General features: G+C 35.2%; 1 protein-coding gene across 1 annotated transcript; it reads right to left on the reverse strand.

The window, feature by feature from the left end:
• Positions 1-1,485: 1,485 nt before the first annotated feature.
• LOC111916923 (uncharacterized) lies at positions 1,486-27,807 on the reverse strand. Its single transcript, XM_023912575.1, has 3 exons — positions 27,688-27,807; positions 26,719-27,036; positions 1,486-1,602 (listed from the first exon to the last, which is right to left on the reverse strand). Exons 1-3 carry the CDS (start codon positions 27,805-27,807, stop codon positions 1,486-1,488), a joined length of 555 nt encoding a protein of 184 aa, XP_023768343.1.

Consider the following 27,807-nt stretch of genomic DNA (forward strand, 5'->3'; position numbering starts at 1 on the left):
CCTTTGAGTGGACTCGGCGAGTAGCATGAAGACGAGGAGGAACTCGACGAGTGGGATGAACAGCTCGTCGAGTCAGATGATGTTGGGCAGGAACTCGGCGAGTTGGATGAACAACTCGACGAGTCTGTTGAAGGTTGTCCTGGACTCGGCGAGTCTGTTCTTGGACTCGGCGAGTCAGTTCGCGAAACCCCAAACCCTTCGAGTTGAGACTCGAATCAGTGAGTCGAATGGAGACTCGGTGAGTTGGACGGGTCAGGACTCGGTAATCGGTAGACTCGGCGAGTCATGGACTGACTCGGCGAGTCGAGTCGCTAAGAGAAGGACTCTGAACATATGAACTCGAAGAGTCATTAGGGTGACTCGACGAGTAGGGTTGACCTGGAAGGTTGACTTTGACCAGGACTTTGACTTTGACCAGGACTTTGACTTTGACCAGAGTTGACTTGGTTGTCTTTCGAGGGTCAGTTAGACTCAGTGTTGCTTTGGCATTGGTAGCTCGGGGAGCGAGTGGAGCAGGGGTTCAGAGAGTTGTCGGTCAGCAGCCAGAGGATTATCAGCAGAGTTCAGCAGTGCGAGGTGAGTCTCCTCACTGTTTGTATGGGTCTAAGGCACTAATGCCGGCCCATTTAGAATATGCATGAAAGACCAGGGGGTGGCTCCTGGCATACAATATGTTATTATGGATGATAGGAAGACCCGGGGGTTAGCCCTAGGCAATATGCATGAAAGACCAGGGGGTGGCTCCTGGCACACAGTATGTTATTATAGATGACAGGAAGACCCGGGGGTTAGCCTTAGGCAATATGTATGAAAGACCAGGAGGTGGCTCCTGGTGCATTGTATGCTATTATATATGAAAGACCAGGAGGTGGCTTCTGGCACACTGTATGTTGTTTAGCTAAGTAGAGTAGTATGTACGGTTGTCTTTGTGATACATGCATAAAAGACCAGGGGGTGGCCCTTGTCACATGTCTGTAAGACCAGGGGGTGGCCCTTGGCACTTGTCTGTAAGACCCAGGGAGCGGCCCAGGCTTGACCAGGAAGACCACGCGCGACCCGTGGCATAATGGCAAGACTATGTTTGGCACATAGCACCTTACTTGATTATGGATAAGTCGGTTATGTATGGTCCTTAGCTATGAATGGTTTGTATGGTATGTGGTATCTGGGAAACTCACTAAGCTTCGTGCTTACAGTTTTCAGTTTTGGTTTCAGGTACTTCCGGTAGCGGATGATGGAGCTCGGGATGATCGTATGGCACACACCATAGATTAGTCAGCCTGGGAATGTTTTACTCTGATAATGAACATGTGTTTTGAAAACTAATACTCTGCTTATGTTTTGAAATGATGATTTTACGTTAATTAATATTTTATTAAAAGAAATTTTTAGTCTTGAATTTTGGGACGTTACATGATGCATCTAAAACTTATTAAATTCAACTTTCCTTTTAACATTTAGAGCAAAAACCTTCATTTATATCCTTCAACCAGCAATTTGATGAACACCACCACTCTCATCGCTTGTTGCACCACCGCCACCACCGGTGACGACGGCTTCACCACCACCACCACCACCAGTGACGATGTCTCTACCATCGATCTACGAGATCCACCTCCAGATCTATGATTTTTGACGCTAGATCTACAAATTCCTCCTTCAGATCTATAAGTTTTTCAGCTAGATCTCGTGATGTTGAAGGAGTTATGATGGGATCTCGAGACGTGGAAGGATTTCCGAGAAAATCTAATGTTCAGATAAAGGAGTTCCGGTGGAATCCAAGCCGACACTGGTGCCACCATCTAGATGTGTGATTTTCACTCTAGATCTATGAGATCCACCACCATTCAACCATTATAGAACCACCAATAGTGTCTTCCTCCTCAAAATCTGTAAGTTTTGCTACTAATCGCCACCAGCAACGACGATTACAATGTCACTGACTATTGACGAGGCTAGTTACGTGAGTACAAACATCCGACGAGACCAAATATATGAGATCTTGCGAGTGGCAAAGCAAGATCATTAAGATTTGGTGGTGTTGTTACAACCAATGTGTCACTCATCATCTTCTTAACATCAGGTATATTATGATGAGCTTATATGAGTGTTTTTTTAACCTCTGTACAATTATCTTCATGTTTATTTATTGTGTTTTACATCTTACTCCATTTTTGCTACCTATTATGTGTTAAAAGGCTTGGTAAAAATCAGAATCAAGAAACATTTTATGATGCACACAATGTGTTTGATGATTTGCCTGAATGAAAATTTGAAACTGTAAATAGTGTTTGTTGTACATTAAGTTGTGAATAAGTGTATAAAACTTATGTATTAATATTTGAATAACCTAAATCCTACTGTTTTTTTTTTTTTTTTTTTTTTTTTTTTTTTTTTTTGTATTTATGAATAGTTTGAGTTGTATAAGTATTGTGAATGGTTTTTTTGATGCACACAAGGTGTTTGATGATTTGTGTGAATGAAAATTATAAAAGTTGAAAAGTGTCTTTAAGTTGTGAACACTTCAAGTGAGTGTCATAAACTGCTTTATTAAACTGTGAAGTAAAGTTTTGAAATATGAGTTTTAATTTGAGAATATAGTAATGAATGTATAATTTTTATGTATTAAACATCAAATTTATTATACTAAGTTGTGAATTTGTGTATTAAACTGTGAATTGACTGTATTAAGAATTTTAGGTTGATAATATGGATGTGAATTTATACTTTTGTGTATTAAATTATGAATATATTGTAATAAGTTGTGAATTTTATGTATTAAGCTATGATTTTTATGCTTCGAACTGTGAGTTAACTGCATTATCTATGAATTTTTTGTTTAAACTGTGCATTAACTGTAATAAATTGTGAATTTTTGTATTACATTGTTATTTTTGTGTTTAAAAATGTAAATTAATTGCATTAATTTGTGATTTTTTTGTTTAAACTGTTAATTGACTGTATTAAGCTGTGAATTTATAATGAATTTTATGTTAAAATATAAATGATTTACGTGAGAATGTTTTTTTAGTTTTCTTGTGAATATATTTATTTTTTGTGTTGTATAAATATGTAAGAAGATATTAGTTTTATAATTATTTTGCAGTAAGCTTATAATAAGTGAATTAATTGGTTTACTAAATTATAAATATAATATTTAAGCTATTAATTAACGATTTTATATACATATTTGATTTAGAAGGAAGGATGATTGCGATGGTGACAATTGTGGTTAGCGATGTCATATTGTAGTTAGTGGTGATGGTAGAGTTTGAGTTTATCTTCTTTGAATTTTTGAATTATTGTAAAATGGATTGCATTAAGTTGTGAATTTTTGTGTATTAAACTGTAAATGGACTGTATTAAGTTGTATATTTTATATAAATTTTGCCCTAAAATATGAATGAATGTATGCATGAAAATATAGTTGTGTATTAGTGAATTAATATGTTGACTAAACTGTGAATATGAAAATTTTAAACTGTGAATACGCATTACACACGACAGATTTTTTAAGGAAATCTAAAATTTAGAAAAAGAAAAATTGACTTTATCAAGGCATAAATCTATTTTTTATTAATATTTTGTATGTTTGGTTGCAAAAATAAAAGGGTATGTATTAAAAAGTATTACCAAATAAATTAGAACTATAATATTTGTTTTATTAAGCTGTGAATATGACCTGAAAATACAATTGAACTTGATGTTAGTCCGGCGGTGGTCCGACATCGGCCCGACAGCGGTCTGATGGTGGTCCGACAACTTCCAAGAATAAGTGGCAACTAGTTGTAAATAAGTGAATGAAAAAGTTTGTTTTATATAATTTTGATGTTTAATTTGTCTAAAATGTCTTTAAGGAAAACATTTAAAAAATGGTTCTTAGGGTTCTTAACCTTTTGGGTTCTCATTTGAACCACCCCTATATATATATATATATATATATATATATATATATATATATATATATATATATATATATATATATATATATATATATATATATATATATATATATATATATATATATATATATAATTGTTTTTATCTTTATTTTAGTAGAATTAATATAGATTATTTATAAAATTATTTTTATTTTTTTAAATCACTTATCTAAATTATCTAAAATCATATTATTATCATTATTATTATTTTTTTGTTTTATTTATTTATCTTTGTTTTTATGGTTTAAAATCTTTTAATACTTTTTGATGTTTTATTTAAATATTTTTTTAATGTTTATTTATTTATGTTTGTTTATTTAATAAATGAACGAATATAAATAAAAATTATAGTTCGTTTAGTTAAACGAACGAACATGAATAATGGTCTTGTTCATTCATTTATGTTCGCGAACATTCATTTATGATGTTCGTTTATGTTCATTTATGTTTGTTCGTTTAATTAATTTATATTAATTTATGTTCATTTTTTTAATATTATATTACCATATTATATGTTCATTTATGTTCAATTTTGTTTGTTTATCTTTGTTCGTTTATGTTCATATTCATTTATGTTTAATTCTTTTATTATATTACCATATTATACTAAACGAACAAAGATATGAACATAAATGCACATATAATATGGTAATATAATATAAAAAAACTGAACATAAATTAATATAAATAAATTAAACGAACAAACATAAATGAACGTAAACGAACATCATAAACGAACATAAATGAACGAACGAGAACATTGTTCATGTTCGTTCATTTAATTAAACAAACGATAATTTTTGCTCATGTTCGTTCATTTATTAAATAAACAAACATAAACAAACTTCTCACCGAACAGTTTATGAACAGTTCACCAAACGTTCATTTAGTTTACATCACTACATATAAGTGAATGATGTAAGCAAAAAATACATAAAAAAACAACATCAAATAATTATATTGGACGAACAAAACATAAAAAAAAAACAACATTAAAAAATATATTTAAATAAAATGTAAAAAATATTAAAAGATTTTTAAACCACAAAAACAAAGATAAATAAATAAAGCAAAAAATAAATAATGTGATTTTATATAGTTTAGACAATTGATTTAAAAAACAAAAATAATTTTATAAATAATCTATATTAATTATATTAATATATATATATATATATATATATATATATATATATATATATATATATATAGAGAGAGAGAGAGAGAGAGAGAGAGTTAGGTTCATGTGAGACGGCCTAATTTTGTGAGACCGTGAGACGTATTTTTTTATTTTATTTTTATTTTTTTTTAGTTAATTCAAGTTTCGAAAATAATATTTAAAAAAAGAATTTTTGGATTTTTCCATTTATAAGTGGTACGCTTTTCAAAATAAAAATTTGTAAAATAAGAAACTAAAGGGTCTAAAGGTTTACAATTTAGCGATATTAAATATCAATGTGTTATCGGCTAAAGATTGATAGTTCAAGTGTAGACAAAAAAATAGATTTACAAATAAGATAGTGGGTGAGTGTGCGTTTATTTTCTAGCATTTCAGATGATATTTTGAACTAAGTAAAGATTTTTGTAACACCTTCCACTATTTTATATGTTAATTCTTTTATGGCATGTGATGAAGGAGTATATGATTTAATTAGATTTTAGTTTAAGTTAAACTAGGGAAGATTCCCGTTTTATTAGATTGGATACACGATAGAAATACACAAAAGGGGAACATTTTGTCCTATCTTGTATTCATCTGTTTTTTTGACTGAAACTTGTATTTCACCATGTGTAAAAATGTTCATATTATTCATACCCATGCAACTATGTAAGTACAATTTACAAAACATATGAAAAAGAAAGACTAACAATCCAACTTGTAATGCATGCTAAACAAAATTTATCATTAATAGTCATCCATCACGATTACATTAGTTTGTTCTTTTGCAACCTATACATCACTTTGTTGGATAAAGTTTTGTTCTTTTGCAACCTATACATCACTTTGTTGGATAAAGTACAGACGAATCATGAAAAAATTTCATCCAATATGACAAAAGTCAGATCTCACAATTTGGATGACACATCACAACAATCCAAAATTCCTATTTGAAGAATAATAAAGTTAAGTTTCATGGCTAAAAAAGTAACAAGAACTTTGAAGTTTGTGTTTCTTGTGTAGAAAGGGAAATATGGGGTCCGATAAATCTGAAGATGAAAGCCTTTTTTTATAAGAGTTTGCATCTGTAGTGTGACATCCGCAAAATCACGGCCAGAAAAGACCGTTTTAATTTATACTTTTAAAATAATTTCAGAGTAAATCCATTGATTTAACAGAGTTGCGGAATTCTTTCCCAAAAACAAAATATGATAAAATAATATTTACCAAAACATTTCATAAAGGAATGCATTTTCATTAGATATCAAAACTCGGGATGTCATGTTCCGATACAGACCAAAAAGCATAAACGACAAATTACAAGCCATACAACAGTTATATACAACTACAGACTTATAAACAAAATAACTTGATGATTCATCCATCTTATGCCCTCCCACCACTTCCTGTAATACAAATAAACTGAGTGGGTCAGGCATGGAAGTCTGGTGAGCATATAGGGTTTTCAACCCACAATAAATAATTATATTTAATTTCACCAACCAACAATAACCCGATTACCCATTCCCGTTATCCTCACTTTACGTCCTTAAAACAACATATATTACCAGGGACCTAATCTAGGATTTTCATCGGGACGGACATTACTGCAAAGAGGTTTCCTTGACAATAGATGTCCTAAAGGCAACCATGAGGGGGATAGAGTACACCGGTGAACACATCGTTCACAACACCTACATGTTATGAACCTGCCAGCGTTCCACTGGAGTGTCTAGAAAGAGTCCGTGGTCGTCATCCATACTCCGCTAGATGACTAGATCAACAACAACATTGAGGCCTCTCATCAGTTTATCACACGACAACTATCTACCCAAGTTCTACCCAACATTTTGTAGATAACAATATACATATGAATACATATGCAACTTAGAAACTGATAAGATATTTATTTAATACTCGTTCCAAATATACAGATTCATTCCAAGTAACATATAATATATATCTATACACACATAGCACGTATTCACTCGGAGATACTTTATATCTATGTGTTAGAAGAAAAGGAATATACACTCACTCATAACATATATGTAATACACTCAACCAATACTTGTATTAAAATCGTGTTTATGAAAGGGACTATACACTCACTTGATCAGAAGATGATCGGGCAACACTACGGCTCTAAGAGTAGTATTTCTTCAGTGAAACCGGGGGATCTTCACAAAAACCAGGCTTTACGTGGGCAGAGTTTCGGCTCAGAAACTTTACTTCTCGGGATATTCAGGGCTTCGGGACTCGCTTCGGGTCTCGGGATGATACTGGGGCTTCGAGGGTATAATTTGCACATAGATCGATGAAATAAAGGTGAGAGAGAAGAGATTTGGCAACCACAAATGGCTGCCCTTTGATATCTATTTATAGGGTGAAGTCTGCCACGAACGCAGTGTGTTCCCCAAACGAACGTAGGGCGTTCCTTTAGAACGCGGTGTGTAGGAGTGGGGTTCCGATCCTATCCCTTTTCCGTTGAGTTAGCATCAACGTGGCCAATCCGGAGCCAAGCACTGAACGCAGGGCGTTCCTACTTTGGGATGGGTGCCTCGAACTTCATAAATTCATAACTTTCGCATACGATCTCCGTTTTCGACGTTCTTTATATCCATGCATAGGTGAGATTATGATCTACAACTTTCGTTTAGACTCCGTCGGCTAATTTTGACTTTTATTTTTATTAAGTAGGCCGGGACAGAAAAACTCCGTTAGAAATTCATATCTTCTTCATCGGACATCCGTTTTCGTCTGTCTTTTTACCTTATGACTACTATCGATGAGATCTTCGATTCTCGTTTAGATTATTTCGGCTAGAAATCCCTCGATCTCAAATCCGAACTTCGGGCTGCATACCGCTAACTCAAAACTTAGAAAAATCATAACTTCCTCATACGAAGTTAGATTTAGAAGTTCTTTTAATGCACACTCTCAGTTTAACAAAATCTACGAATTTCGTTTAGATCCCTATGGCTAGATATCGCTCTATCTTAAATTCATATTTTACGTCACTCAGCGTCGTGCCGGTTCTGTCGTGAAACTTCGACATGTCATAACTTCTTCGTTATAACTCGGATTTCGGCATTCTATATATATTCGGAAACCTCGTCACGACCACTACGTCTTCATGTATCAATATTGGGTTTATCTAACATTTCATTTTCACGCTTGTTTTTATTCTTAATTCATTTAATCCATACAATTAAGCAATTAAGCATAAAACACATAATACTCAAATAATACATTCTTATTATTTCAAAATGGGTTACAAAGGTTAACCTAGACTATTACATCATCATTAATGCCTGGCCCAGAAACACGGGCGTTACAATTCTCTCCACCTTAGAATGATTCCGTCCCCGGAATCACACATCAACAAACAAATGTGGGTAGCGACTCATCATGTTACTCTCCGTCTCCCAGGTGAGATTTGGCTAATTCGTATGTTTCCATCGGACAAGCACTAACCCGACCATATTGCGTTACAACTTCTTAGTCTTTCGGTCAACGATTGCCTCTGGTTCTTCAATCAACCTTTTGTTCTCATCGATTCTCAAATCCGAAAGTGGAATCATGTCGGGAACTTCTCCTGTGAACTTCCTCAAATAACACACATGGAAAGTGTTATGAATTCCATTCAGTTTAATTCAAGATTGTAAGCTTGGTTCCCAACCCTCTGAAGAACTTTAAACGGTACAATAAATTTTGGACTCAACTTTCCCCTTTTACCAAATCTTATAAGTCCCTTCCACGACAAGACTTTAAGTAAAACCGAATCTCCAACTTCAAAAGTCATCGACCTTTTTTTCTTGTCAGCATAGCTCTTTTGATGATCCCGAGCTGTTAACATTCTCTCCCTAATTATTTTCAACTTTTCAGCAGTTTGATGGACTATCTCCGGTCCCATAAACTTCTATTCCCCAGCCTCAAGCCAACAAGATGGCGTACGACATTTTTGTCCATACAAAGCTTGATAAGGTGCCATCTTTATGCTTGAGTGGAAACTATTATTCTAGGAAAATTCTACCAAAGGTAAATGTTCATCCCAGTTACTTAGGAATTTCAGAGTACATGCTCTCAACATATCTTCAAGTGTTTGTATCGTTCTTTTGCTCTGACCATCATTCCGTGGATGGTAAGTTGTACTCAAACACAAATTGGTACCCAATTCCTCTTGTAGACTTCTCCAAAATCGTGAGATGAAACGACTGTTACGATCTGACACAATCGTTAACGGAACACCGTGAAGCCTCATAATTTCCTTCACATAAGAATTCAAAAGCTTATCCATAGACCATTTCTCATTGGCTGCTATGAAATGCGCACTCTTAGTGAAGCGATCAATGACCACCCAAATCATGTCGTGACCATTCTTTGTTCTGGGCAGTTTAGTGACAAAATCCATAGCAATGTATTCCCATTTACCCATAGGCACAGGTAAAGGTTCTAAACTCATGTATGGTTTCTGATGTTATGCGTTGACCCGCGCACATGTCACACACTCCGCCACGTACTTTGCAATAGCAAGCTTCATTGTCAGCCACCAGTAATAGGGTTTCAGGTCCCTATACATTTTAGTGCTGCCAGGATGAATTGAGTACATGGGTTTGTGAGCTTCTTCCATCAGAAGATCTCTTATTCCTCCTGACTTAGGTACCCAAATACAATCTTGGAATACCTTCAGTCCGTGACTGTTTATACCGAACACTAACGTTTTGCCCAAATGTTCTCCCTTTCGGTCATTCTTCTCAGAAGCTTCTTCTTGAGCTTTCTTTATACTCTCCATAATTTTCGAGACAAATTCTATTCTCAACGGTCTTGGCATTTTTCTTTCAAGATTGACTTTCCGGCTGAGAGCATCAATGACAACATTTGCTTTACCGGGGTGGTAAAGTATCTCACAGTCGTAGTCCTTGAGTAACTCTAGCCAGCGTCGTTGCCTCATATTCAATTCTTTCTGATTAAAGAAATATTGGAGACTCTTATGATCAGTGAAAAGTTTGCACTTCGAGCCATAGAGGTAATGCCTCCATATTTTCAGAGCGAAAACTACCGCTGCCAACTCCAAATCATGAGTGGGGTAGTTCCTTTCATGCTCTTTCAGCTGTCGAGATGCATACGCGATCACCTTATCTCTTTGAGTCAAAACACAACCGAATCCAACCCCAGACGCATCGCTATAAACAACGAAGTCTTCAACTCCATCGGGTAGAGATAAAATCGGTGCCTCACATAGCTTCTTCTTTAAACCCTTGAATGTTTCTCTATGCTTATCACTCCAAGCATAAGCAACTCCTTTGTGAGTCAAAGCTGTTAATGGGGTAGCAATCGAAGAAAAGCCTTGGATAAACCTTCTGTAATATCCGGCTAATCCTAAAAAGCTTCGGATCTCCGTGGGACTTTTCGGTTTTTCCCACTTCATCATAGCTTCAATCTTTGCTGGATCAACCATTATTCCTTCTTGGTTGACCAAGTGACCCAAGAATTGGACTTCTCGAATCCAAAAATCACATTTGGAGAACTTAGCATACAACTTCTCCTTCTTCAAGACTTCTAACACTTCTCGCAAGTGTCTGCCATGCTCCTCTTAGTTTTTTGAGTAAATCAGAATGTCATCTATGAACACTATAACATATTTATCAAGGAACGGATTGCAAAGCCTGTACATTAAATCCATGAATGCTGAGGAAGCATTGGTTAGTCCAAACGACATAACCAAGAACTCATAGTGTCCATATCGTGTTCTGAACACAATTTTCTCGATATCCTACTCTCTCATTTTCAGCTGGTGATATCCTGACCTTAGGTCGATCTTTGAAAAATAACTTGAACCTTGTAGTTGATCGAATAGGTCATCAATCCTCGGCAACGGATATCTATTCTTTATTGTTGCCTTGTTAAGCTCTCTGTAATCGATGCACATTCTCATACTTCCATTTTTCTACTTCACGAATAACACTGGAGCTCCCCAGGGTGATAAACTAGGTCTTATGAAACCTTTGTCCAATAACTTCTGAAGTTGCATCATCAGCTCCTTCATCTCTGTCGGTGCTAATCGGTAAGGTGCCTTTGCTATTGGTATTGTCCCTGGTAACAAGTCTATTCTACACTCCACTAGTCTATCAGGCGGTAATCCGGGAAGATTTTCGGGACATACTTTCGGATAATCACACACGACAGGAATGCTCTGCATCTTCTTTTTCTCCTTCTTTGCATCTATCACAAATGCCAAATATGATGTACATCCTTTGGCCAAACACTTTCTAGCTTTCATTAGAGAAATGATTACATAATTTACTCTGCGTTTGTCCCCATACACCATAAAAGACTCTTTCCATGGTGGGTTTACTTTTACAATCTTCTTCTTGCACAATATTTCGGCATCATTAGCGCTAAGTGTGACATCCCCAATTTCACGGCCAGAAAGACCGATTTTTTGTTTATGCTTTATAAAAATCAGAGTATCTCTTTTAACAAAAACGTTGCGGAATTTGTTCCCAGAAAAACATGATAATTTCATTATCAAAACATTCCCGAAGAAATGTATTTTTATTTATTTTAAAACATTTGGGATGTCATCGTCAATACAGAAACATTAGCATAAACAGAACTTACATTCATTTACACTAGTGATCTACATCTTTTTTAAATCTCTCAGTGTAATGTAACTTCATATCGACACCTGTGATACAAATGAACTGAGTGAGTCAGGTTGGGAAACCTGGTGAGTACATAGGGTTTTCAACCCACAATAATATAATTATTATATTTAAACATCAACCAATCAACCCAATTACCCATTATCTTCTTAAGGATTTACCCTAAGGATCAGCTAATCCTTGTTCATTCATTCCTAAGGATCATCCTAAGGAAACAACATGAAGTCCATTGTTGCCAATGACACAACGGTCAAGCACTGCTGCTAATATTATCACTTAGGCACATTTTCCAGAATCAGGACATTTTCTATGAGGCGCTTCTTCCGGTATTGACCTTTAAACGCTACTGTCATGGTCATAAGGCTCCCTATTAGGTGCAACTACCGATACTGTCCTTAGAGCGCAGCTGCTAGGACGTTTACTGTAGATCTAAAACATCTACGGGTTGTGGTGCAGCTGCTAGTGCTCATCCATAGGGCACTAGGTCCACTGCTGCCAATGTTTACCTATAGGGCACTAGGTCCATACTACTAATGTTCCTCTATTTCAACTTTTATTCCTCATCATTCATCTACCCATGTTTTACCCAACACATTTTGATACATATATACAGTTTAAATCATTTAAAACATGTATAAAAATCTTTCACCAGCATAGACAGCAAGTATTCAGACAATATGCACACACAACACCCTTAATTTATATTAAAGTACTTCATATCTATGTGTAAGATGAAATGGACTACGCACTCACTTGATATGGTGATGACTCAGCACTCGGACAACGCTTCGATACTATCAAAACAATTTTCCTTCGATAAAACCTAGTATTAATACCACTAGGGTTTAGTCTAATGATAACCGCGACAATTTAATAGTCTGACTATTATTACTATTATATAAGCGTTAAACAATACTTATATAACTCATAATAATAGCCCAAATAATTATTTTACGGACCTAATAACATTACTATAATTATTTGAAAGCTATATTAAAAATTGCGTAAGTGTAGCTCACTTACAGCGGATTTTAAAGAAAACCGGGCTTTGCTCGGAGCAGCGTTTCCGAAATCGAAAGACCCTTTTTTTTCTCGGGACTCCGGGAGCCTCGGGGCTTCCTTCGGGTGCTAGGGCTTCACCTAGACTTTAGGGGACTCAAAAGGGGCTAGATAGAGAAAGTTCTTAGAGAGAGAGTGGGATTTGGTGTGTAAAACCCGTCCATCCTCACACCCTTTTATAGGGTTGAACCCTCGGAAGTACGCTGGGCGTACCGGGGCTACGCTGGGCGTAGTGTCGGATAGGATTGCCAGCTTCGCACAACTGGCTCGCACCTTCGTTGGATGGATAAGACACGAGGGTATGCGGGGCGTACTCACCTCGGACGCGGGGAATAAAGCAAAGGCGAGGTGACGTGGCGTGATCAGAAGCGAGCCTTGTCATCAGTATTGGACGGCTGTGGCGCTGCCACGTCAGCACTGCTATCATCAGCTTCGTAATTTCGATTTTAAACTTCAAAAATTTGTATATTCCTCATACGAGCTCTGTTTTTGACGTTGTTTATATCCACACGAAGGCGAGAATGTACTCTACAACTTTCGTTTAGACTCCATTGACTAATTTTGACTTTATTTTAAAAGTTATATTTTTATCAGGCCGGGACAGGATTGGTCCGTTAAAAATTCATAACTTCTTCATTCGACGTCCGTTTTCGCCCATCTTTTTCTCGTTACGCTAATATTAACTAGATCTTCAACTCTCATTTAGGTCGTGTTGGATAAAAACCGATCGATCTATTATTTGAATTTCGGGCTGTACACTGTTAATCCGAAACTTCGAAAAACCATAACTTCCTCATACGAAGTCAGATTTGGGCATTCTTTTTATCGACGCTCTTAGTTTAAGATACTCTACGAATTTTATTTAGAACTATAAGGCTAAAACTCGCTCTATCGTAAATTTACTATTTACGCTTCCCGGTATTGTGCCGGTTCTGTGGCGAAACTTCAACAGGTTATAACTTCTTTGTTATAACTCGGATTTCGGCGTTCTTTATATTTACCGAAACCTTGTAACATATACTACCACTTTCTTAAGATTATTTATTCTAAATAATCTTTTGTCAAAAAGTCATTTTCGACATTTATTGCCTCTAAATTAACTAGCCCGGATCTGCGGGCGTTACACTAAGCCAATCCAACCCCAGCACGATGTTGAAACCATTTAGCTCAATAGGCAATAATTCCTCGTGGAACTTATTCCCATTCAATTCAATTAAGATGTTTTTCATACGATGGCTAACAGGTACAAACTTGCCACTAGCAACTTCGACTAATAAAGCATTATCTAGTCTATCGACAGACAAAGCTAGTTTTCTACCAAATTCATGCGAAATAAAGAAGTAGTTGGCTCCAGAATCAAATAAAATTTGGGCAGACAGTTTGTTTACGAGAAAGGTACTTGAAGCGACATCAGCTTCATCTTTAACAGCTTCCAGTTTCATCTGGAAGGCTCTCGCCTTCGGCTTTGGCGGAATGTTGGGTTTTGCTGCCTCCTTCTTTTTCGGACATTCCCTCGACATGTGACCCTCCTCACCGCAACCATAACAAACTTTCTTGGCGAGGGTGCATTTGTTGGCATAATGCCCTGACTTTCCATATTTAAAACATGTGGCCACTACGTCACATTTTCCGTAATGCTTCTTCTTACATTTGTCGCACCATTTCACTTCGCCTCCTCCTCCTCTCGAACTAGATTTCGAGAACTTGTTTTTCTTGTTGGACCCTGAAGGTCCATCGAACTTCCTTTTCTCACCAACCTCTATTCTTTCTAGACCCTTTTCCTTCTGCTGGGCCTCCACATTCTTAGCTGCTCGAACAACTGTTTTCAGAGTGGATGCCATCTTGACGGTCGGGCCAACGTCGGCAGGCAGTTCATTAGCGAACCTATCAATCTTTGAGAGTTCCGTTGGCACTAGGTATGGAAATAACTTCATTTTCTCAGTGAATGCAATAGCATAGTCGTCTATGCTCATTCTCCCCTTCTTTAAGTTTTGGAACTCATTGTTCAGATCAATTAGATCTATCTCTGAACAATACTACACCCTTAATTGCTCCATGAGCTCCTCCCATGACATTTTCAGGGTTTCTCCTCGTGACATAGTATCCGCAACAACTTCCTCCAACTCAAGACTCTGGTCTTCAGTTGTCTAACTGCAAAGACAGTCTTATGTTTGTTGCTACAGTCGCAACTTTCAAATACCATCTCCATTTTGGAGATCCAATCCATAATCTCAACAGGCTTTGGGCTTCCAGAAAGACTTGGCGGCTTGGCGCCCAAGAAATTCTTATACATTCGCCCATCCTTGTTGTTTCCCCTTTCTGGGTCATTCCTTCGTTCTCCTTGAGTCCCAACTTGACTCACAATTCAACTATTATTCCCTTCCTCCGATTACTCGGGTTGCTCAATGGGCATGATAGGTTCGTTCCTATTTTCATGCAACATCTGTCACATTTCTTCCCTTTGTTTGGCTAACATAGCCCGAATCATGGCTTGCACCCCAACCATTGTCATTCGCTCTGGTGCTGCTGCCACAACAGGTGCTTGCTCAATCACTGGTGGTTGATTCATGTTTTCATCTGCGTTTCCAACGCCACTTTTGGTTCTTACCATTTTTGATCTACACACCGAATAAGGTGAAATTAGATCCTCATCCATGATAGATAATTAAATCATCCTTATCACTCCGAAACGTTTACATGCTAGTTTTAATACGGTAATCCTACGCTTAGAATCCAAAACACATAAGGTCTCCAGATCCGGTTGGCATCAAACCATAGATCCGAACCAATAATATCATATATGGAAAACATATAACATTTAGCACATAAAAGCATTTTATGCAACTTTCCTAAAATAAACTAGTGCTCGTGTCTAAAATATCACAGACACTTATCTCACAATCTTCGCTTAGCATACTAAGCTTAAGTCTAGAAATAGTTCGCTTAAACTAATGCTCAGATACCAACTGTGACATCCCCAAAATCACGGCCAGAAAAGACCGTTTTTAATTTATGCTTTTAAAATAATTTCAGAGTAAATTCATTGATTTAAAAGAGTTGCAGAATTCTTTCCCAAAAACATAATATGATAAAATAATATTTACAAAGCATTTCATAAAGGAATGCATTTTCATTAGATATGGGATGTCATGTTCCGATACAGACCAAAAAGCATAAACGACAAATTACAAGCCATACAACAGTTATATACAACTACAGACTTATAAACAAAATAACTTGATGTTTCATCCATCTTATGCCCTCCCACCACTTCCTGTAATACAAATAAACTGAGTGGGTCAGGCATGGAAGTCTGGTGAGCATATAGGGTTTTCAACCCACAATAAATAATTATATTTAATTTCACCAACCAACAATAACCCGATTACCCATTCCCGTTATCCTCACTTTACGTCCTTAAAACAACATATATTACCAGGGACCTAATCTAGGATTTTCATCGGGACGGACATTATTGCAAAGAGGTTTCCTTGACAATAGATGTCCTAAAGGCAACCATGAGGGGGATAGAGTACACCGGTGAACACATCGTTCACAACACCTACATGTTATGAACCTGCCAGCGTTCCACTGGAGTGTCTAGAAAGAGTCCGTGGTCGTCATCCATACTCCGCTAGATGACTAGATCAACAACAACATTGAGGCCTCTCATCAGTTTATCACACGACAACTATCTACCCAAGTTCTACCCAACATTTTGTAGATAACAATATACATATGAATACATATGCAACTTAGAAACTGATAAGATATTTATTTAATACTCGTTCCAAATATACAGATTCATTCCAAGTAACATATAATATATATCTATACACACATAGCACGTATTCACTCGGAGATACTTTATATCTATGTGTTAGAAGAAAAGGAATATACACTCACTCATAACATATATGTAATACACTCAACCAATACTTGTATTAAAATCGTGTTTATGAAAGGGACTATACACTCACTTGATCAGAAGATGATCGGGCAACACTACGGCTCTAAGAGTAGTATTTATTCGGTGAAACCGGGAGATCTTCACAAAAACCGGGCTTTATGCGGGCAGAGTTTCTGCTCGGAAACTTTACTTCTCGGGATCTTCGGGGCTTCGGGACTCGCTTCGGGTCTCGGGATGATACCGGGGCTTCGGGGGTATAATTTGCACGTTGATCGATGAAATAAGGTTGAGATTATGCTCTACAAATTTCGGTTAGACTCCGTCAGCTAATTTGACTTTTATTTTTATTATATTATTTTTAGTAGGTCGGGACAGGAAAACTCCGTTAGAAATTCATATCTTCTTCATCAGACATCCGTTTTCGTCTGTCTTTTTACCGTTGAACTACTATCGACGAGATCTTCGATTCTCGTTTAGATTGTTTCAGCTAGAAATCCCTCGATCTCAAATCCAAATTCGGGTTGCATACCGCTAAGTCAAAACATAGAAAAATCATAACTTCCTCATACGAAGTCAGATTTAGACGTTCTTTTCATGAACGCTTTCGGTTTAACAAACTCTACAACTTTCGGTTAGATCCCTATGGATAGATATCGATCTATCTTAAATTTATATTTTACATCACTCAGCGTCGTGCCGGTTCTGTCGCGAAACTTCGACATGTCATAACTTCTTCTTTATAACTCGGATTTCGGCATTCTATATATATTCGGAAACCTCGTCACGACCACTACGTCTTCATGTATCAATATTGGGTTTATCTAACATTTGATTTTCAAGCTTATTTTTATTCTTAATTCATTTAAGCCACACAATTAAGCAATTAAGCATAAAACACATAATACTCAAATAATACATTCTTATTATTTCAAAACGGGTTACAAAGGTTAACCTAGACGGTTACATCATCATTAATGTCTGGCCTAGAAACACGGGCGTTACATGTAGGCAGAAAAAGATGGAACATTGTAGTTGTTTAACCAACATATGTAGAGCCAGTGGATGTAAAACGTAAAATATCATTCTTCTTTCCTGTTTAACCAAATACCTAGAGTCATAGGTCAGTCATATACTCTATTCCTAGTCCCATCTGTAAACCGATTGATTAAACAGTTAAGTAAATTCAATATTGAGCAAGAGTGTGTGAGACCTACACTTTATACTACAGTCAATATTGGCATATTTACACTTAACAGTATGACCAAGTGTGCATCAGACCTAGAGTTCTACTTAATTCAATATTGACATATTTACCCTAACAGAAATGGCATCAAGCATAAGTTATACCTTCAAACTCCTGTGGCAATATTATGTTAAACAAAAGTTAGCAAACAAATCGTGTTGCGGTAAATTAGATACTTATTCATGCAACAATATGAAAAGGAGATAGAGAAGTTGATCTTGTTGGAGAAAGCATGTTTAGACAAGAAGATAGAAGGAAGATTACATGATACCAAAACATAAGTCTTTTATTAATTATTCAACAACGTGATTAGACTTCATACAAAGTATTTATATGGCCCATATGTAACTGTCATTTGACAGTTAATACCTTAACCAATGCAACAGTTCTAAAATCACACATATTCTGAACCATCACAATGAGTCACACTAACTACCATAATTACTAATTAATACTTTAATTTAGTCTAGCTTATAATTCTAACAGATCTTGACATAAGATACATGTAAGATATGCAATGAAAAATTAAAAATCTAGTAAATCTTGCAAAATTTCATTTAGTAACTACTTGTAATCTATTTGGTAAGCAACTAAAGAACATTAACTTACACCTAGTCCTTAAAACCCTTATCAGACATTTGTAAGCAAATACCATTTTATATGAAAATTTCCAAAGGAAAACTATTTGGCACAATCCTATGACAAACAGAAATTCAAACGACAAAAAAGCTAAGACACACTAAAAGGACCATCATCCACAAGCATCCAAAATGAACAACAACAAACATCACATACATATTTCTAGAAAAAGACTAAAATACCCCTCGATCACAAAAGCGTGGCTTAAAACTGTTCTACCATACGCAAATATGGATTTCAATCCGTTAAAAATGATGAAAGGGCATTAAAAACAGAATCATTTTAACCAACAACAACAAAAACATGTTTCTAGAAAATCACGGTGTACCTTGGTGGGCTGGTTTTCGCATCTCTCATAATCGATCTGTCATCCACGAACGGTGATGTGGTGATCCTCAAATCGACATCACCTTCAAATTGTCTAGTATTGCAGGAATCAGAGAGAGGATAGACACAACCGCCGACTGAGCGGACACCCTCGAATTACCTGTTGCTTGAAGGATGTATCTTCGTTGTTGTTGCTTCTCTTTTCCGTCTCCGGTCGGAATCAACGACGTGGGGGCCAAAAGAGATAGAGAAAGGTGAATAACTTAAGGTAAATCAAAGGCAAATCGAACCTGCCCAAAAGGAACAATCGGGAAAAAAAAAATGAGAGGTGATAGGGGGAAACCACAAAAATCGATGGAAAAAACATCATTGGAAGACGATAGATTCCTCCTATGTCCACAATTACATTCAAAATACATAATTATCAAAGGCTAATTTCAAGATAAAAGAACAGATTGCTTTACCTATGAAATAGTAGGCTCAGAGAGGAACTCATCGGAATGGAGACCATAGTCTTTGAGAAAGTCCCTAATCTCTTATGTAGAATTGGGTGATTCTGAAATCAAAACACAAGAAAAAAAACAAATTAATCAGTTAAAGGTTAAGAATTTAAGAAACATATTTTGAGATACTTACTGAGTAAGTGTCCAGGGGAATTTACAGGTAGAAAAACAACAAACGATAGAGCTTTATTGTAAAACCTCAAAAGCATATGCAGTAGAGAGCGGAGATGGAGACACGGGGAAGCATGGAGACGCATTGACTCCAATAGGGCGGTGGGAAATAGGTAGAACAGGGAGAGGAAAACATGTGGATGGATAAACACATGAAAAAAGAACGCGTGTCCAAACACGTACACGTATCCAATGTACTCAATTTAGACACAGATTAAATCAGAGACAATAAATCAAACACTGATTAAAAGAAAAAAAAAATTGGAAGGGTCCGATCACAATCAAGTCCTGTTCATCAGGCACTTGTAAATTAGTGTGTGTGTGTATGTGTGTATATATATATATATATATATATATATATATATATATATATATATATATATATATATATATAACAAGTACGTTCATACGAAAACATAAATATTTAGCGAAAACGCGAAAACAGATTTTATCCTATAAAAATCAACCACAAGTGCTATACAAATTTCAATTTTTAGCAGTAAATTAAAGATAATAAGTTTATATTGGATTGTGTTATGATAATATAGATTTAAAGGCGGTTTTAACAACCATTTTTTTTCACGTTCTTAACCACTTTTAAGTAATGTTTTTATAACAAAAATGTCAAAAATCTTTTTTTGCTAATATGAAACAATTTCTCATGTATTATCGAATATCATCATGTAGTTCAAAGTTTTGATGAATTATTGTCTAAAATATATGGTTGAGGTGGCACAATCTCATAGTTTTTTCTTGTTTTCGCGTTTTTGCAAATTTTTTGCATTTTCACATTAATCCTCTCCTATATATATATATATATATATATATATATATATATATATATATATATATATATATATATATATATATATATATATATATATATATATATATATATATATATATATATAATGAGTTTGATGAATCAAAAATATTTTAGCCTAGATTAAATCACTTTCATAGATTAATTTGCAAAGTACAAATTTGGTCTTTGTGTTCTACTAAAAATTACAAGTTCCGTCCATTTTTTGACATATTTCAAAAAGTGTCCTTAAAATTTTAATTTGTAACAAATTTTGGTCCCCTAGCTATAATCAAAATCGTGACTTTGGTAAAAAATTACTAAACCTATAACGAATTGTAAACTTAAAAAGACGACTTTAAGAAGACACTAAAAGTGGACTACACTTGTGATTTTGAGTATAGTATGGGGTTTGAATTTATAATTTACTCTAGTTTGAATGTTGTTTTTGGAAAGAGAATTTTGTAACATGGATTTCTTAGCCAGCTTTCGCATACCGACTAATTTCCGTTGCGAACATGAGGGAATGTCTTATGCCCTGAAGTTATTGTAGACGAACCTCCGACTAATTTGTATGTTATTATCGTATAATGCTATATATTATTTTAATGTTGGCTATTGGGATAAGATTAGGATTAGTGTATTTAATTGATTAATGAAATATTTTTCAGAATATAGTTATTTTTTTTCCTAATCTAATGCTGAAATTTGTGTGAAAAGAAACATAACAGTTATTATTAATATTAATGGCTTTCACTAGAATTTGAATGGTTATTTAACTTCTTTTAATCTTTTTAGTTATACGAGATTTGTAATATATATTTTTAGTTTAATTAAGGGATAATGACTTAAAAAAATAATAACTTTTTAATTTGTATAAATTTGGTCATTGAGTTTTAATTTGGGTAAATGGCACAAAAAACACTATTTTTACACAGAAATTCGATTTTGACACCGTGTTATTTTTTGTGTCAATTTTGACACTGTTTTTTCCAATTCGTTACAATTCTGACCACTTGACCGGTTAACCAGGTTACATGCTGACGTGGCATGATGACGTGGCATACTGACATGATATGCTGACGTGTCAAAATTGATTTTTTTTTCCACAAAAAACACTAAGTTTTAACTTTTTTTTTTTATTTTGACACTAAGTTTAATTTTTTATTTCAATTTTGACACTCTGTTTTTTTTTGTTCCAATCGAACATCATTTATCAAATTTTGTTCAATTTTGTCTATTTTCCATTTGAAACCGTATAAATATATTTTTTTATTACATTTTAAACCGTATAACATATTTTTTTCGTTTAAAAACCACATTTTTATTTAAATACAAGGTGTTTTTTTTTCTTACATTCAAAGCATTAGTTATATCATGAGAATCAAACTAACCATAAGCTTCTAATAAGATGTAAAAGTTTGATGGGTTGTGTAACGACCAAAATTTCAAAACAATTAAAACTTTTCAAAAACCACCCATTTTAATAACGTTGTTACAAAAAGGTTTTCAATACATTATTTAACAGAGTATTCTTCCCAGGTTCAAATCATAAAACACCAACGCGGGGAACGGTACGATCACGCCTTTGCCTTGCCACAGACTCCTGAGAACCTGAAAACATAAAACCACAACTGTAAGCCCGAAAGCTTAGTGAGATACCCCCAAAATACCAACCACATATACGCCCTTCCAGGCCACGACCTTCCGGTCCAAAACATATTGCCTTCCGGCCCATAACATATTGCCTTCCGGCCCATAACACATCGCCTTCCGGCCCATAACATATTGCCTTCCGGCCCATAACATATCGCCTTCCGGCCCATAACATAAAATGCCCACATAACATAACAGATCATAGAACAGCCATACATATCGGGTCAAACCCCAGACCAAGCAACTGTGCACATAACATATAATCATACAACAAATCACAGTCAGCAAATCGATCAACAGATCACATAACATATCATTACCCTAACCAAGATACCGGCCTAACCGGACACTAGCATAACATCGCCCTACGAATCAGTCAACATACTAATTACACACATACGCCTTTCCAGGCCATGACCTTCCGGTCCACATCGCAATGCCTTCCGGCCCACAACATGTAATGCCTTCCGGCCCACAACATATAATTCCTTCCGGCCCATATTCCGCAATATTATAACAACAGACACTAACCGGATTTCCATCCGATAAAGGGGTCGGCCTTGGTGCCGTAGACCCTATAGATATAGTGAGGATAACTCACCTCGAATCTGCCGACTGAACGGAAAACCCAAGCTGCTCCGATCACTGATATGATCTCCACCTCTGGACAGCCACCAATGCACTGAACTCAAACAATAAACAACAATTACCAAAATACCCCTGGAAACCACTGGTCAACCCTTGGTCAAAGACAAGGTCAAAGTCAACCCCTGACTGACCCTACTCGCCGAGTCAACCCGATGACTCGCCGAGTTCCTATACTTAGAACTTCACTCAGTCCGCGACCTAACTCGCCGAGTCACCCCGAGACTCGCCGAGTCCCACAACTTCTGAGTCCTCTCGCACACAACTCACCGAGTCATCCCTTGACTCACCAATTCTCGACTCAACCAGAGAATATCAGAACTCTTCGACAAGACTCGCCGAGTCCAGGAACAGACTCGCCGAGTCTATGGCTATCTTCAACCTACTCGCCGAGTTATTCATACAACTCGCCGAGTTTCAGGCCATCTTCATCCAACTCGCCGAGTTGTTCTTCCAACTCGCCGAGTCCTGGCTCATCTTCAAACAACTCGTCGAGTACACCCGTGTGACTCGCCGAGTACCACCGGTCTGAATCCAAACAGAAGCAATCCAAGCCATGCAATTGATCCAAAACATAGATCTAGCTTCCTACAACCCCTTCATCACGTAAAGTGGCAAACTTTACGTGAATCCAACGAGATCTAGGTTCTTTGCACTTAGGTTTAGGGTTTGGGACATGAAAGCTTCACTAAACACTCCAACACAGGGACTTTCATGCTCTCTGATTCTTCTCCATTCCAGATCTGAGGTAGCAACCTCAGATCTAACCTCTAGACTTCCAATTACATCCATAGGCAAGTTCCCACAAACCCCAAAATGAAGAAACAACATAACAATAGCCCAAGAACGAGATATTACCTCCAATGGATGCCCCAACTGCAATGTAATTCAAATCCAAGCAAAGCCCCTTGCTCCAAGCCTTCAATCTTTCAAAATTCCTTCAATAATTACTTCTCCAAGCTCCAATCCACTCAACAATGGTGCTTCTCCGCGATTTAGGGTTTTCTGGGGCTCAAGGGGTGATAAAGAGGCTGGGAGGAAAATATAATGTTCTTTATATAGGGCTCAACCCCGAGAATTAGGGTTTTCTCCAATCAGCGCCTACTCGCGGAGTCCTCCTCACCGACTCGCCGAGTCGGCTACTTAGTATGCGACCCAGTCGCGACTCTACTCGCCGAGTCCATCCATGGACTCGCCGAGTCACTCTTTCACAACTTACTCTTTTAGTCCTTCAACTCTACTCTTGATATTTCGGGATGTTACAGGTTGCAAACTTGATATCCAAATTTTGATCAACTACACGCCTATAAACCTTCAAACACATTTTAAAGTTGCATATTAATATAAAATACAATTTTTATATAGCTAATACATATTTATACATAAAAATATGGTTTGAGTGTAAAAAAAATGTATTTATACAAAACTATGGTTTTTAAATGAAAAAAAAAACATATTTATACGGTTTAAATGTATTAAAAAAATATTTATACGGTTTCAAATAGAAAATTGTCAACATTGAAAAAAATTGGAAAAAATGATGTTCGATTTGGAACAAAAAAACATAGTGTCAAAGTTGAAAGAAAAAATTAAACGTAGTGTCAAAATCGAAAAAATTGAAAACTTAGTGTTTTTTGTGAGAAAAAAATTCAATTTTGACACGTCAGCATATCATGTCAGAATGTCACGTCATCAAAACTGACATGTCATCATGCCACGTCAGCATGCAACCTGGTTAACCGGTCAAGTGGTCAGAATTGTAACAAATTGGAAAACACAGTGTCAAAATTGACACAAAAAAAAAACACAGTGTCCAAATCGAATTTCTGTGTAAAAAAAGTGTTTTTTGTGTCATTTACCCTTTTAATTTTATCCACATTTGCTTTTTCAACTTGTTTGATAGTATACATCCAGTTCTTAAGACCTACTATTCCATATAAATTGGAAAAATGACTTAATAGGGTAATATATTTTTCTATATATTTAGTCTTTAATATTAAATGTGTACAAAATGAAAAATATATTATTATATAAAGTCATTTTATCCTCATATGAAATAGTTGGTCAACAAGTTGAAAAGATAAATATAAACGAAAAAAACTTACTGACAAAATATATACAAATAATATATACAAATAAAAAAATATATTATTCTTTTAATTAATTGTTTTTAAAAAACTTAAAATGGCAAAAGAAAAAAAAAAGAAAAGCAAAAATGGGACGATGGGGTTTTAGAACCAAAATGAAGTTATGTTGATGTAGATAGATAGAAAATGACAAACCCAAATAGTAACCCCGTGTGATTTGCAGCATCATGAATAATAATTAATATTTTAGTAAACCAAATATTTTCACTTTTTAAATTTTTTAGCGCACCAAATAACTACTCGACCATACGATTCTATGGATTGTAGAGCAACATTTCACTTGGGTGACAAGAGTTCTACTCGTGATCCCCTCACATGTTCTAAAAGTTTCAAATATATATTTATATTTAAATTCATCTTGATTTTTTTAAAAGTCTATCATGTTTTATTTTATTTTTTTCATGGCATAACATATGCACCTTCTAAATTATATTTATAAACTATTTATGTGTTCACGACATAATTTGAATCTTCAACCTTTAAAAAAGATAAATTTTCAAACACCACGGTTACATCAAAAATCATTTGATATGTTTTTACTAGTTGGGTTGATGTAAATACTCAACATTTTTGTTTTTAAGTTTTATTTGTCGTGGTTTATCCCTAAGGTTCTAGATATTTTAAATTTAACTATGATATTTTCTCTATCAATTGTTTTTAACTTTTGTTTATTACTTCTAATGTTTTAGATATTTTAAGTCTTACCTTGATACTTTATCCACCAAGTTTGAAATCGGAAGTTTGAAACCTAGCACCTTTACTTCTATCATTTTTTTTTTGCAAGTGAGTCATAGTCGGATTCAAGGTGGAAGTCAAGTAGGATGTATCTTTTATTGTTGACCGTAGAAATTAATAAAAGAAAATATTAAAAATAGAAAAGTTTTATGTAGAAAAGTTTCGTTGAGAAATTTTTTGATAAATTCTAATTTGTTTTTTTGAACAAAAAGTCTTGATTAACATTTTGCCTAAATTAAAGAAAATTTTTTTATTTGTATTTTAACAGGAAATAACAAATTATCGTGTAAAATTAAGTAATTAAAATTTTTCTGCTTAAAATTTCTTTTAGGACCTTATTACTTTTTTCCCAAAATAATGAGATTTTTCTGAATAAAACCCAAAGTAGAATAATATTAAGGGGGTGTTTGGCTTGTCTTTTTGAAAGACAAAAGTCCTTTTTGGAAAAGATAAATGGTAAAAGATGTTTGGTAAATACATTTTAAAAGCTATTTTTGGATTTTAGATAGAAGGAAAAGTGACTTTTTGGAAAAGTTAAGAAAACCTGACTTTTTGTAACTTTTCCAAAAAGGACTTTTGCCCCTCTAAAAGACAAGCGAAACACCCCATAAAACCTTTAACTAAATGTCATTTTACAGTTGAAATTTACAATGACACATAGCTAAGAAACAGTTGTTTTCATTTGTAACCTTGTAAATCTTTCTCTTTCAACCGTGCAAATTAAACAATTATTTAAAAATTCATTCGAAATCCAATCCCATAAATCCGATTTTACAAACTTCATCGCATAAAAACATATCTTTATGGTTGTGGTTGCAACTGACAAAAGCAATGACAACTTCACTGATCGATAAATCAAAAGAAAGGAAAGATGCATCTTGGTTTCCACCGTCACTTTAGCAATGTTGAATATACTTTTCAAAGTAGCAAATATTCAATCGTGTTGCATATGATTGCAGTAAACTAAAAGTTCATGTAGAATATCCAACCTATCTTTATAAGCTAAAATGACATGGATAGAAATCGACAAACTTCCTAAACTTTGATGGGTCAAAGCAACAAAATGAATTGTGTAGATTCAAACCCGTCATACAAATAATCAATTCAACTTACCTCACTAAAACGATCACTAAACTCTTGAATTAAAATACCGAAAAGCATGTTAAAACAAAAAACCTCGTAATAATGGCGATTAGAGATATTGGTATATTGTCTTCGGATTCTTGGATTAACATAAACTTCCACCATGTTCAACATTATTCTCACAGAAAAGGCGATATCCAACATAAGTGCATCAAAACTATCATTTCTCATTTTTTTTAGCGTTGTAGTAGTTGATTTCACCAAACTTATAGCATTCATGATATCTTGATCCTTTCTTTGTAGAGCTTGCGACGATATGTTTGTGATCCCCAAAATTTTCAACATCAACTTTAAATGGAACACAAAATCAAATGATCGATGATATATTCGAAGGCCACTTGCTTGATGTTGACTAAAACTATTAAGGTCTTCATCTTCAATATATTCAAGCACATCAATAACGAATGAAAACAAACCAACCAAACGAGATAGAGTTTTGTAACGAGAATCCCAACGTGTATCTACGAGTCTAGTAAGAGAAAGCTTTTGGTTTAATCCACTTTTGGTTTCAATTTACCACGTTCGATGAAGTTTTGACTTTCGCGTATGATATATGTTCATTTACTAGTAGAAAACACAACATTCATTGGAATAACTACCATATCAAAAAAGTCTCCAATGTCGTGATATATTTTTTGCAACCGCCATAATAACTAGCTGCAGTTGGTGAGCAAAGCAATAAACATAATGTGCAGAGGTATTTTATCTCATGATTAAAGATTTTAAACCGTTACAGTTCCCACTCATATTGCTTGCTCCATTATAACCTTGACCCCTGATCTTCGTCAAATTCAATCCTTATTTAGAAATAAAGAGTCAATAACAGATTTTAGAGACAACACATATGTCTTCTTCACATGAGCAAGACCAATAAACTTTTATTTAATAATCCCACATGTAACATATTGCAAAACCACTTCCATTTGTTTTTTTGGATACATTGATGGACTTGTCAACTAATAAAGCAAAAACATCATCCCCAATTTCTTCAAAAGTTGATGTAAGTATTGTTTGTGAGAAACAATGAGCAATATCTTTTTCAATACATGGAGCCACCAT

Source organism: Lactuca sativa, chromosome 9 (assembly GCF_002870075.4).
Source record: "Lactuca sativa cultivar Salinas chromosome 9, Lsat_Salinas_v11, whole genome shotgun sequence".
Lineage (NCBI taxonomy): Eukaryota > Viridiplantae > Streptophyta > Magnoliopsida > Asterales > Asteraceae > Lactuca > Lactuca sativa.

Excerpts from the sequence above, each read along its gene's own strand:
- LOC111916923 (XM_023912575.1), bottom strand. The coding sequence starts at position 27,807 with ATGGTGGCTCCATGTATTGAAAAAGATATTGCTCATTGTTTCTCACAA. Across the intron at positions 27,037-27,687 it reads TAGTTGACAAGTCCATCAAT|TTGATGTTGAAAATTTTGGG; the intron begins GTATCCAAAAAA and ends TTCCATTTAAAG. Across the intron at positions 1,603-26,718 it reads TTAGTGATCGTTTTAGTGAG|ATCGATGGTAGAGACATCGT; the intron begins GTAAGTTGAATT and ends TGGATCTCGTAG.